The 13,277-nt window shown below is 39.6% G+C and overlaps 1 protein-coding gene across 1 annotated transcript in view; it reads right to left on the reverse strand.

The window, feature by feature from the left end:
• The window catches only part of LOC134528486 (uncharacterized), a 161,594-nt gene extending 148,594 nt beyond the window's left edge, over window positions 1-13,000 (reverse strand). Inside the window, exon 1 of the mRNA XM_063362138.1 lies at window positions 12,799-13,000. Within this exon, the coding sequence (XP_063218208.1) occupies window positions 12,799-12,901 (103 nt within the window). The 5' untranslated portion in view covers window positions 12,902-13,000. The remainder of the gene's footprint in view (window positions 1-12,798) is intronic.
• Between the last annotated feature and the right edge of the window lie 277 nt (window positions 13,001-13,277).

The raw sequence follows: 13,277 nt of genomic DNA on the forward strand, positions 1-13,277 counted from the left end.
CTTTTTAAAAAAAGCTGGGGATAGGAGAAACTTGTCCTGGGGAGATTGGGGGGGGGAGGGGGGGGGGGGGTTCACTACTGGACTGGACAGTAACGGAAAGAACTGGCAGACGAGCCAACAGCACTCCGAGGAAAGACATCTGCTACGTTTACCACAAGCGATGTCTAGTGTTTCTTTTGGCACGGCCAATGACGAACCCGTTCATGGTGGCAGAAGAGCTGTTCGGTGCATTTTAACACGACAACATGACTGTGTTCGTTCTTTTTAACACTGTGAATATAAACAATCGTGATTCATTATTGATAGCATTAAAAGAAACGTGTTTACCATTGTTTGTAACGAATAAATATACTGCATGCACTACTGCAAACAAATCAATATGGTCAACAGTAAAAATAATAATTATATTACCACTTTTATATATTTTATTGACACAGACTTGAAAATAAAATGTTCGTAAAATACTGAGGCGCTTGAAAAACCTCACAAAAGGAGCAATGCTGGACAGAGAAGCTTCAGTCTATTGCAGGCGAGGACAAAGCAGAAGGGAATCCTGGCTAAAGCCGGGAAGAGAGCCGACAAGCCATTAGGACAGTAAGACAAGTCGCTGTTAGTCGCGCTCGGAGATACTGTTACTAATGGACGGGACCGAGCGGCGAGGAAAATGGCGGACGAACGGCCATCAGCAAACACCAGGAAGTGTTCCGAGCGATGTTGGCTCAACGGCTGCACGCAACTGTTTTCTGGCCGCCTTCAAATCTCACCGTTAGATCATTTTTAACCACCAGATAAAATGTCCGAATACCCAAACCAACATTTCAGTAATAAAAAAAATTGCTTTGAAAATTAATTACCAGGTTATTGGACCCACCCGCCATTTCGATTTATTCATCTTCGCGTCATCAATTATTTTTTTCCGAGTAATTAGTAATGTCTGCGATGTTACACCACGTTAGCCCTATTATTAGGGTTTTTTTGCCAATTTTGACGCAAGATTTTAGATGCTTTTTGTAAAATTAAATTATTCCAAATTACAATTATTTTCCCTGAATAAAGGCTAATTTAAGATTGTTTTAGTCAACACTAATCTTAAAATAGCACTCTGTGCATACGATAGTAAGATTTTCGTTAACGAACAGGTCGGGTGCGACAATCGTAAACCATAACACTCGTTTCAACAGTCATATTTTAAGGACAGGGCTAATTATTACTGATAATCCTTAAGCACTCATTCGTAAACTAGCCTTAGTTGTGTCAGGTCACACTCTAGAGGTTTATTTATTGTGTTTCTACAGCTAGGTAGAGCTATTTATTACAAATAATCTTATCTGATGTAATTGTCTAAATATTTCTTCCTTAAAATTGATAATCGTAATAAGAGAAACTTAGCGCATACTATTACAAAGATATCCGCTGAATTATTTTCATCCAATAAAACATCGTGAAATAGCAAATGGTTTTGTCAATACAGATAAATGGAGTTCTCAATAGTTATTAAACTTAATTAGTTCCAGTACCAAAATACCTTCTGAGATGCTATCATCAGCTATGTTACAGCTTATATAGAGATACTTTTACACTCTTGAAAGCGCGTACAAACGTAAAACACAGAAATGTATATGTAAGTTCAGAAATATTAATTAGAGTCACTGTAGCTTTTTACAGCGTTGCTTGAAGGTGATGAGTGGAAATGAAGACTTTAGGAGAGTACATTGTAGCCTGAGGTTCTCTGATGTTTATTTAGTGTGCCTTATTAAATGGTGATCTTAAATCTTTTTTAACCTTAATTTTTATGAAAACATATGTAAGTACACAAAAATGCTTGAGGTCTAACATAAACATCAAGTTACGAAGTCATTTAGTAGTTATTTATTCAAAAGCCGTGTATTTCGAACAACCAAAACACCAATTCTTCGCGGCAGGAATGTGTAACAAATAATTCGTCATGAAAGTATTTCCAAGATCACTGAAGCATAAAAACGTTCCTTCCCATCAGGACTACAAGACTAACTTCTATCACAAGATGGAAGGTCTATTAGCGAAGAGCAAATCTGACATGAATAATGAAAATCGATTTGAAAACAATAAAGCACAATTGCAGCCCTTCCTTTAGATGGTACACAATAGCATTAAATCAATGTATAGCCTTAATTGTTTATTAAATAAACTCCCTATCTAGTTATGTTATGGATTCGTTGATCAGGAATTTACAAGTAAGAAAAGTGCCATTCAACTTCTCATAAATAGTTAATAAGACATTATCACTAGTGAAGAATCTTATTTTTTTATAAATTACGTTGCTCATGCACTCAGCCAAGAAGTGCGTTTTTTATAGTGATTGATTCACTAAGAAAGAAAAAAATAGTATTTGCAATAAATTTGGTTTGTAAGTAATTCAGAGCAATGTAGCTTTAATATATTAATTCACGAAAAGCTGTAATAATCTTTTCTTATTACTGTTGTATAAATTTAAGAAAAAAATCATTTCGTAATTTCGCTTCAATCGTATGGAATACAAAAAAAACACTAACTCAACTTATACAACAATTTACCTGAAAAAGGATCAGTGTTCGTGTTATTTTTATAATTTTTGTTTTAAATGTTTTATTATTATTTTATTAATATGTTTGGCATTGTGAAATAAATGCGTTTATTATAATTACAATTCTTGATATTATTTGTATATATTTCATTTAATAACTTTTACAGTCGAAGCGACTAGTATAATCATTTAACAAAAATATAGAATTGTTTAAATGTGCACTATAGATTTTGTCTTAGCAAAATGACTAAGCCTTCGGCCTGCAGAACGTGTTGGCCCACGAAAGGTATACTAGCTCTAGAGGAGCTTTTACACGGGTAGAGTAAACTAGGGAAAGTAACAGGCTTGAAATATGGGTAGAGTAAATGGGATAACAACTAGGGCAAGTAACAGGATCGATTACATGGGTAGAGTAAATGGGATAACAACTAGGGAAAGTAACAGGATCGATTACCCGGGTAGAATAAACGGGATAGCAACTAGGGCAAGTAACAGGATCGATTAAATGGGTAGAGTAAATGGGATAACAACTAGGGCAAGTAACAGGATCGATTAAATGGGTAGAGTAAATGGGATAACAACTAGGGCAAGTAACAGGATCGATTACATGGGTAGAATAAACGGGATAGCAACTAGGGCAAGTAACAGGATCGATTAAATGGGTAGAGTAAATGGGATAACAACTAGGGCAAGTAACAGGATCGATTACATGGGTAGAGTAAATGGGATAACAACTAGGGCAAGTAACAGGATCGATTACATGGGTAGAGTAAATGGGATAGCAACTAGGGAAAGTAACAGGATCGATTACATGGGTAGAGTAAATGGGATAAAAACTAGGGAAAGTAACAGGATCGATTACCCGGGTAGAATAAACGGGATAGCAACTAGGGCAAGTAACAGGATCGATTAAATGGGTAGAGTAAATGGGATAACAACTAGGGCAAGTAACAGGATCGATTACATGGGTAGAGTAAATGGGATAACAACTAGGGCAAGTAACAGGATCGATTACATGGGTAGAGTAAATGGGATAACAACTAGGGCAAGTAACAGGATCGATTACATGGGTAGAGTAAATGGGATAGCAACTAGGGCAAGTAACAGGATCGATTACATGGGTAGAGTAAATGGGATAGCAACTAGGGAAAGTAACAGGATCGATTACATGGGTAGAGTAAATGGGATAACAACTAGGGCAAGTAACAGGATCGATTACATGGGTAGAGTAAATGGGATAACAACTAGGGCAAGTAACAGGATCGATTACATGGGTAGAGTAAATGGGATAACAACTAGGGCAAGTAACAGGATCGATTACATGGGTAGAGTAAATGGGATAGCAACTAGGGCAAGTAACAGGATCGATTACATGGGTAGAGTAAATGGGATAACAACTAGGGCAAGTAACAGGATCGATTACATGGGTAGAGTAAATGGGATAACAACTAGGGCAAGTAACAGGATCGATTACATGGGTAGAGTAAATGGGATAACAACTAGGGCAAGTAACAGGATCGATTACATGGGTAGAGTAAATGGGATAACAACTAGGGCAAGTAACAGGATCGATTACATGGGTAGAGTAAATGGGATAACAACTAGGGCAAGTAACAGGATCGATTACATGGGTAGAGTAAATGGGATAACAACTAGGGCAAGTAACAGGATCGATTACATGGGTAGAGTAAATGGGATAACAACTAGGGCAAGTAACAGGATCGATTACATGGGTAGAGTAAATGGGATAACAACTAGGGCAAGTAACAGGATCGATTACATGGGTAGAGTAAATGGGATAACAACTAGGGCAAGTAACAGGATCGATTACATGGGTAGAGTAAATGGGATAACAACTAGGGCAAGTAACAGGATCGATTACATGGGTAGAATAAACGGGATAACAACTAGGGAAAGTAACAGGATCGATTACACGGGTAGAATAAACGGGATAACAACTAGGGAAAGTAACAGGATCGATTACACGGGTAGAATAAACGGGATAACAACTAGGGAAAGTAACAGGATCGATTACCCGGGTAGAATAAACTGGATAACAACTAGGGAAAGTAATAGGATCGATTACCCGGGTAGAATAAACGGGATAGCAACTAGGGCAAGTAACAGGATCGATTACACGGGTAGAGTAAACGGGATATAAACTAGGGCAAGTAATGCTATAGCGTTTAATCTACCTGTGTAAATGCAGCCCAAATAAGTTTCGAACCCCTTATATATTCATTATAAGTGTGTGTCTGTGTATAGTGAGAGCGGGAGAGCGTGTTTGTGTTTAATGAGAATTTTATGTACAGATATTTAACTCAAACACATGACTTATGTTAAAAATGTATAAACATTATTCGCAATCTTTTTTTGTTTATATTTTTCTTGCAGTTACCCTAGTTTATTACTTCCGAATATAAATTACGTTCACAGCAGTATAGCTGCTGGAAACTAACACACTACGCGTTTAAATGCACTTTTCTATTTCTGTCACGCCTCTTTGTTGTGGAAGTGGCACCAATTGACTCAAACATGCGAACTTGTCATAGAGTGCGGAATTTTTATAGAGCTCGGCGGCTCTATGAAGAAGCTCCAATGACACTGTCATTGTCAGCTGGGCTGATATTCCATTGTACATTTTCCGTCCGTATCGGATTACAATTTATATTTGAAATAGTTGTCCTCCTTTGGTTTCTGGTGGAACTTTGAATGTGTCGCAACAAGTATAATATGGCAAATCACAGAGGCGCACAAATGTTACTGTTCTGATTTTACCCTAGCGAGCTTCCTGTAGCGTTCCAAACAATGTCTGCACGACATACAAACAGCGTTGCGATAAATCTCCTCCGCTAACCCTAAAAAACTGGAGCTTGCATGAAGCACTAGTGGTGGGCAAGAGTTAACCCAATTACCTGTCCACACAGCACCTACCGTGCAGCTAAATTGAATTACGAGCGCCGTGTGAATAATTAGTAAAACAATAAACCAGGGTAGCTTAGCTCATTGCCGCAATGCCTCATTGCGACAGCAATAACCACGGTAGCGCGCTGAAGAGCCATGTGATAGTCGGATGGTTCAGTTTGCCGTTAACAATGAATGCAACTAATTCATGTTGGGTACACGATCGCAATATAACCAGAAAACAAGCGTACGAAACCAAAATTGGCTTGCCATGATTAAATGATTGCAGACACCGGGAAAATTCGCAAAATTATTTTCGCGTTAAACTGAAATTAGATATATTTTAAATGTCCTCTATAGCTTGACGAATTTGAACCAATTTTTTTTTTCATTGTTGTCACAAAGTTGTCTCGTATCACAGCAATACTAAATTGGGACGTATCACAAGTCCGCAGTCAATCAGAAGTGGGTAAAAGTGGTGTGGTACAATTAAAAAAAAAATTGGTTGTCTGTAAAGTCGGTTTACGGACGATAGTTTAACGTGACAACGTCATAACAAAACATTGATGAAATGATTGCATACTTTTATGAATAAAATTGAATCATTTTTATTGAATTATCACTAGTTCGTATGGATACAAAGAAGGAGTGAAGTGAAAACTACAATTTAATTGATAAATTTACTTTTATTTTCACTCATTAATTCAAATATGTTTATTAATTTAACGAAGAGATTATTTTAACTATAACTTTTATACATGTTTGCTATTTAACTTCTTCCAATCTGCGTTATTCTGTTAAGGATAGGACGATGATAGGAAAAGTAGGGAACGAATGGGAGTGTTTCAAGTTTAATGTGCCTCGAAAAAAAGTCAAATCGATGGTAATCGAGTGGAAGAGAGATAGATGCGGCGCAAGCGTACAATGAGCGTAACGGGACACTTTTTTGTGCGTGCAGCCGTTGTTCATCGATTTATTAGACATTGTCACGTAAAAAAAAATCGAAAAACCGAAGCTAACATCACATGTGTGAACGAAAACGCAAAACCGCTGCTGCAGAAGCGGAGACGTTGGATTGGAGGGTGCTGCCGTGCGTCTCCGACTGTCGGGTTGTGTTGTGACCTTGTGGAGTCCCTCCTTGACCCTGCTATCCCTCCTACTCCGAGCTCCTGTGCTCCTATAGTGCTGACTGGCAGTGAGTGGTCAATGTAGTCCCCTATACCATCGGGGGCCACTTGCGTTCCTGGTCACAAGATGCTGCCCTGGATTCAAATACATATGAAAGTGGACAATGGGTTAAATTGCCCAACCAACCGCATGGTAGATTCTTTTTCCACTTTGACCAACTCTTCACCCATACCATTCTGTACTCCCGTACGATATCAATGCATGCCTTGTTGCATTCCACATGTGTGTGCCCAGGGTTTTTCCATGTGTCCATTCAAGGCTTTACCTCGTCCCAACTTGGCATAGTTTTGAGATATGGGAGTTAGTCATTGCACCAACCGCTGCCATGTCTGTCAAATCCCCGCACAGACCACACGATGCATGCAACCCTTCCCTGCATGGCTAATCCAAGCATGACCACGTATATACACACCTAGGTCCCTCCCTAGCCCTGACCCTACCTACTAATACACTTAGTTTTAGTTAGGTTAAGGAACATAATTGCTCCTGTATTCCCACCTGCCACGAATTGCACTGTTAGCTCGAATGCGTTACCCAGATGCGGAAACCCAGGAAACGTGTAAAGGAATACTCGCACGAGAAACAGCAGGTAGCGTACAACATATTTGTAGCACCAAAATTTGAAGAAGAAAAAAACATTTGAATGCTTGTGTGGTATACTAATATCCACTGGACTCGCGACTCTCAACGCTGCAATAAGCCACACGCGGACGAACAGAACCCAGGGTCGCCAAACGATGTGAATAGCTGCTGATGATTTACTACTCAACATACCCGACTGCTTTCTGTTCACGAGATACATTCCAGACTATATCGTGGTCAACATGGTAGCTCTATTTTCGAACTTATTTTTTTTAAATTAATTTTCGAAGAGTGGTTTTTATTTCTTCTCAGAATAATCTATAGGTACTAAACATTTCGTTCAGATTATTTTAAGCATCGAAGGGATTATATTACACCATTACCTCAACGTCAATACCGTGATATGCGTGGGTTTTTCTTTTTTGATATGTTGTTTATGATGCAAAGGGAAAGATGAATCAAAGTTTTCAATCTCTGCAGTCGACTGCGTCATTGTGAAAATTCTAGGAAACCTTGAAATTTTCGACCGTTTTTTCGTCTTCAGTTTTTGTCGACTTTGACCCCAAAGGACTGTTTTCTTCTTCTTCTGGCAACGACCATTGTATTAACTTTTGAAGTAGATTAAACTTTCAACAATTTGAGTACAGAACCTTTACTGTAGGATCAATATACTAGGAGATAGGCTACAGCTTTTCTAAGTTTGGCCAATTTTTCAAGTTACATTAGTTTTAGCAAAATCTCATAATTTTCAGTACAGTTTATGTTTCTGAAGGCCTGGTTTATTTTTATAAAAAACCCTTCCACCCTCTGAATTGAGTCTACTGGGTCTCAGGGGACCCCATAATGACCCCCCCCCCCCCCCCGAACCAGCGAATCCAATCACTTGAGCAAAAAATGAGATAATTGTCTTTTTATTCACAGGCATGGGAATGCAAAAAAAAATCAGAAGTACTGACAAATACTTACGATGTCTTTTAATTCTTTGGATGATCATTATATATATATATATATATATATATATATATATATATATATATATACAGAGATATAGTGAAATGAAATACGAGGATTGAACATATCTGAAAATCTAACATAATTCATATCCAAACAGTTGTCCAGACACAAGAAGAGCAGTCTCCAGCAGTGTTTGTTTCTGCATTGCTATGCCATTATTTTATATCCAGGACAATTACTTGCGTTCCACTATACGAGTACTGAATAATGCGTTGCATGATATATTTGTCGACACACAGCTGTATGCTACATGTCTTCTGCTAATTGCATTGTGGCAACTCACTGCAAGTTCATCTCACGTGTTTCTGCAGCTGGGTGAAGTACATGAAATACGTACTATATCGTACGAGTTTTAAAATTTTCTTCATTGAAATCTGCAGCTAACTAAATAGTACATACTCAAATACAACACTCCCTTGATTGGTTCTGGCAGTGGGGGAGATGGATATTAATTTTTTTTAGAAATATGCTACATCTGGTTCTACTGTATGTAATAAGAAGCCTCAGTAATGGGCCAAAAATATAATTTTGGAATCATTCTGAAAATAAGTCAAAATCAGTCGATGTCAAAAGTTGAAAACAAAGACAGCAAGACAATACCGTGGGAGGAAATTAAATTAAAAATATTTTGCTTGTAAAATTACAAACTATTTCTTGGCAACTGGTTTCCAAAAGAATCTTTTGTAGAAGTACCAAAAAATATATATTTATATTTCTGTGCAGTTGGCTTCTGAGTGTTTGCATACTCGTCTTTTTTGTTCGTTTTTTTAAGTTTGTTATGACATACTCTGTAAAAATATGTTGTGTACTTTTGCGAGGATAGTCCTTTGAAACTCAGTTGATGACGTTGTTACTTGAAAATTTTGCAAGGTAGAGCTTTGTACCATTTTCAGTTTTAGAAGCTCTGCTTTGCAGTGTTACGTTTGGTGTGGTTGGTAACTGAGTTATATAAAAAAAAGGGGGGGGGGTTGTCTGTAAAGTCGGTTTATGGACGATAATTTTACGTGATAACGTCATAAGAAAACATTGATGAAAAATTGCATACTTTTCAATTTTCAAATATTATTTACAGGTTTTTTGCAAATTTAATTTAAATAATTTGTTTAAATATAATCACGAACAATTAGTTTAAAAAGCCCGCATTAACCTGTTTGATATTATAGAAAATTTTTCTCACACGGTGGTTTGGCCGGTTCTTGCACGCTCGGCTCAGGTGAAACGTGACAATTTTTCGTGCTTGCAGCCGGCGTTCATCGATTTATTAAGTAGGGACCGGAAAAATTCGCGGGTTCAATGGCCTGTAGGATGATCGCCATAGTTATACGTACACTCGGTCAAATGCCACCCACTCATTGGCTGCTGTCTTGTGAGACGTCCCAACGTGGCAGCCTGCGATTCTTATAAAGCTTTGGTCGGGTGTTTCTCACTGGCCCAGAGTCATCCAGGTGAGTTGCGAGCCAATAGCAGAGGCAGCACTGAGGTATAACTATTTTTATTTTAGCCTATCGCGAAATGAATTCGCGAATTTTTCCGGTCTCTATTTATATGACGTTATCACGTCAAAAAGTACAATGATGTCTGACGGCCTGCAGTGTCGCTAGCGGCGGTGTGTCCGGGTAACACGAAGCTACAGGAGTCCTGCTCACGTCACGTGGCCGGGTCGGCGGCGGGCAGGAAATTGCCCGCCGGAAATGGAATGTCCGACGCGAAATTACCGCCGACGTGCGTCGGGCGGCTCCGATAAGGAACTCCGAACTCTCCCCTAGGAGCAGCGGGGCGAGTCGCGACTCTATGGCGGCGCCATGGAGTCGGGATCACGCAGAGATGTCTCGTGCGCGATCGCATTCCGGCTCGTTGATTGGACGCGCCTGGAAAAGCCCTTGGCTGTGCGTGATGCATATCGACTGGCGAAGTTGCCGACGAGTGACGGCCACTTTACTGGCTCGTGTCTGTAGGGTTGGCAACACACGTGGCTTTTTCCTTTCGTTAATCATGTTCCCGAGGAAACCTGCATGAGTGGACCTGCAGGAGTGGACCTGTAGAAGTGGACATTAAGAAGTGGACATTAAGAAATGGACCTAAAAGAGTGGACCTGAAGGAGTGGACCTGCATGAGTGGACCTGTAGGAATGGACCAGCGGTAGTGGACCTGTAGAAATGGACATTAAGGTGTGGACCTGTGGGAGTGGACCTGTGAGAGTGGACCTGTATAAGTGGACATTAGGGAGTGGACCTGAAGGAGTGGACCTGCCGAAGTGGACCTGCAGAAGTGGACCTGAAGGAGTCGTAGTGAAAACCCTTAGAACGGACGCAGAAAGATGAATACACAAACACATAGAAAACATGCCTAAAAATCAACCGATTTCAAATGTTAAATGTAAAGACAGCGCAGAGAATTCTGTGGAATGAATTAGTCGGAAGAATAACATAGCACAAACACAATAGGCTGACAATGATGAGAGAGTTATACTGAGATGGTAGTTGGTTTGAAATCGTGTTTTTTTTTTGTAAATTAGTTTCAATTTTAATTAAAGGCATCTATATATATTTTTTAAATTTAAATACTTTGTTGACTGATAATTGTTTTTACTGACAATAATTTCTTATTATTTTATTCTCCTTTTATCTGGGTGTTCTTCCTGTATGAGTGGTTGTAGCAATTTCCCAGAGTATTTTGTGACTGTTGTTACAGGCATGTTCATAAAATCTATATTTTTTTAGTTACATCATTCTTTGTATTGCTTTTGTGTTCATTAATGTGTGTTGAAAGGGCTGGGCCAGTTTCTCAGATGTTGTGCCTCTACATTCACAGAGGACCTGATAAACACAGTTCTGACATTGAAATATGTCTGTGGTTAGTTTTGCTCTGGTGATCATGCTGTTAACTGCGGAATTAGTCTTGGAAACTGTTCTAGTCCGTGTTTGTTTTCGCAGAAGCCGCGGGAATAGGGAATAACTACTGTAGCACTTGGATTATTGGCAGATATTTTTGTGGGTTGTTGTGTGATGTCAGAATGTCTAGCCATTTGCTAGAAGTTATTTTTTTTTAGGTAATTTTGTTCATCAGTAATTTAATTGGCCAGAGCCAATTATTTCAGCTCGGTTAGTAAGAGTGTGAATAATACGAGTTTTGGTACTTGTTGGATGTTCCGAATTAAAAGTGCAGGTATTGGTGTATATGTATCGGTTTCCTATATACTTAAGTGGAACATCTAGGTAATTATGGCTCCATCGGTTCCGGTTCCGGTTTCATATTATGCGAACGGTACTGAAGATCTGATTGATTTGAGGAAATTTTAAAACTCCTAACTTTTCAGGTCCACGTTGCCAGACAAGAAAGTGTCGTCAACATAACGAAGCCAGATTTTAAGCGGGTTATGTTCAATGCACACTTCACGAAATTCTCCAATTAAAATACTAGCCACGAAAAGGTAAAACTGAAGAACCCATTGCCATTTCATATGTTTGCTTGTAGAATTCTCCTTTAAATTAAAAATATTTTGTGTTGATACAGAAAGTGATAAGTTCCATTAGTGATGGGATACGTATTTCTGTTCTTTATTTCAGCGTCCTGTCATTTTCCAATTTAACTTTTATAACAGTAGCTGTTCCTGGTACATGCATATTGGTAAAGAAGCTTTGCACATCAAATCTCACAAGTGTGTCGTTTGGTGCTTTTTCTAATATTTTAGCTATGGAGATGAAGCGGTCAGAATCTTTGATCTTTAGCCTGTGAGTGGTTAAAAATATTTTTAGCAGAAATTTAGAAAGATTTTGCAAGGACTGCATCGTTTCAATTTTACCCGAAGAGAACGCGAAAATCCCAATTTTTGTGCTTCGTAAAAGAGGCTAAAATAAGTAGTCCATCATCATTACTACCCCCACATGTGTTCTACAACAAATGTAGTGAAATCTAAACATAAACAAAAGCTCATTAGCAAATTTTCCGCTCTGACGAAAATCACGTAATTTTGAAGGTTATATTATAACCTTTTCTTATACTTCAAGCGAAAACATTTCACTGGTCTTATGAGTAAATCCACGGCCTAATCCAAGTATATAGTAATATTTGAAATGTAACGCGAACGCGTCAATATTTAAAAAAGTAAAATAAATAATTTAAAAACATCTTAGTCATTAACTACGCTCAAAACTTAAGTGATGAGCAATGAACAAAAAAAAAATGTTTCGATTATATATCCCTAAAAATTAAGTATTTTCATTGGCAATAAAATTACTGGCGTCAGATAAACAACATGAACGATTTCAAGAAAAATATTGTTTTCTTTATATATATATATTTCCAGTTCGCTCAAAAGTGTTTTGTGTGATTAAGACACACATGATAAATGTATACGAATTAGTCTGAACACAGATTTGAACTAGATATTTTCCTTACTGTAAACACTTTTATTTATCTGCTGTTCGTATTGTTTGTAACGTCTGGTCAACGGCCGCGTCTCTAGACAAGGGAACGCCCGACACTCGGAATGAGGGATATTGCCGAGTGCGCGGGGAAACCCCGGGTCTCGAGCCAACAGCGATGGACGCGACAGTGCAGGTACTCACAGGTCTCCAGGGTGGCGGGGCGGGAGAGGTCCGTGGTGAGGTCGGGGGCGGCGTAGGCCGCCGCCAGCAGCGCCGCCGCCGCCAGCATCGCCGCCGCCGTCATGGCGCTGGTCGCAGCTCTCTCTCTCGCCGTCACATCCCCGCCTCCAGTCTCCCCGTCAGAGCACGCAGCGTCCTTCGAGCCGTCTGCGCGCCTGCAGGTGCTACAGTGCAGCAGTGAGGGTAGTTCCCTGCCCCGCCGCCGCGCGGCGCTGAGCGCGCTCCCCTCCCCTACCCGCCCCTTCCAGCGCTGTGTCTACACTGTTGCCAGCTCTCCTTCCTTCCTTCCTCCTCCCTCGACCGAGGCCAAACACGGTGTAACTAACATCCCCTCCGCCAACACGTGTTCCCTCGTAGGTGTAGCCGTCATTGAGGTCGTGGGTGGTTTTCAATTAGGCCCTCTGGCTTAAGGGGCCCGCCTCGTCAGGGGTGTATATGTG

This window comes from Bacillus rossius, chromosome 1, assembly GCF_032445375.1.
Source record: "Bacillus rossius redtenbacheri isolate Brsri chromosome 1, Brsri_v3, whole genome shotgun sequence".
Lineage (NCBI taxonomy): Eukaryota > Metazoa > Arthropoda > Insecta > Phasmatodea > Bacillidae > Bacillus > Bacillus rossius.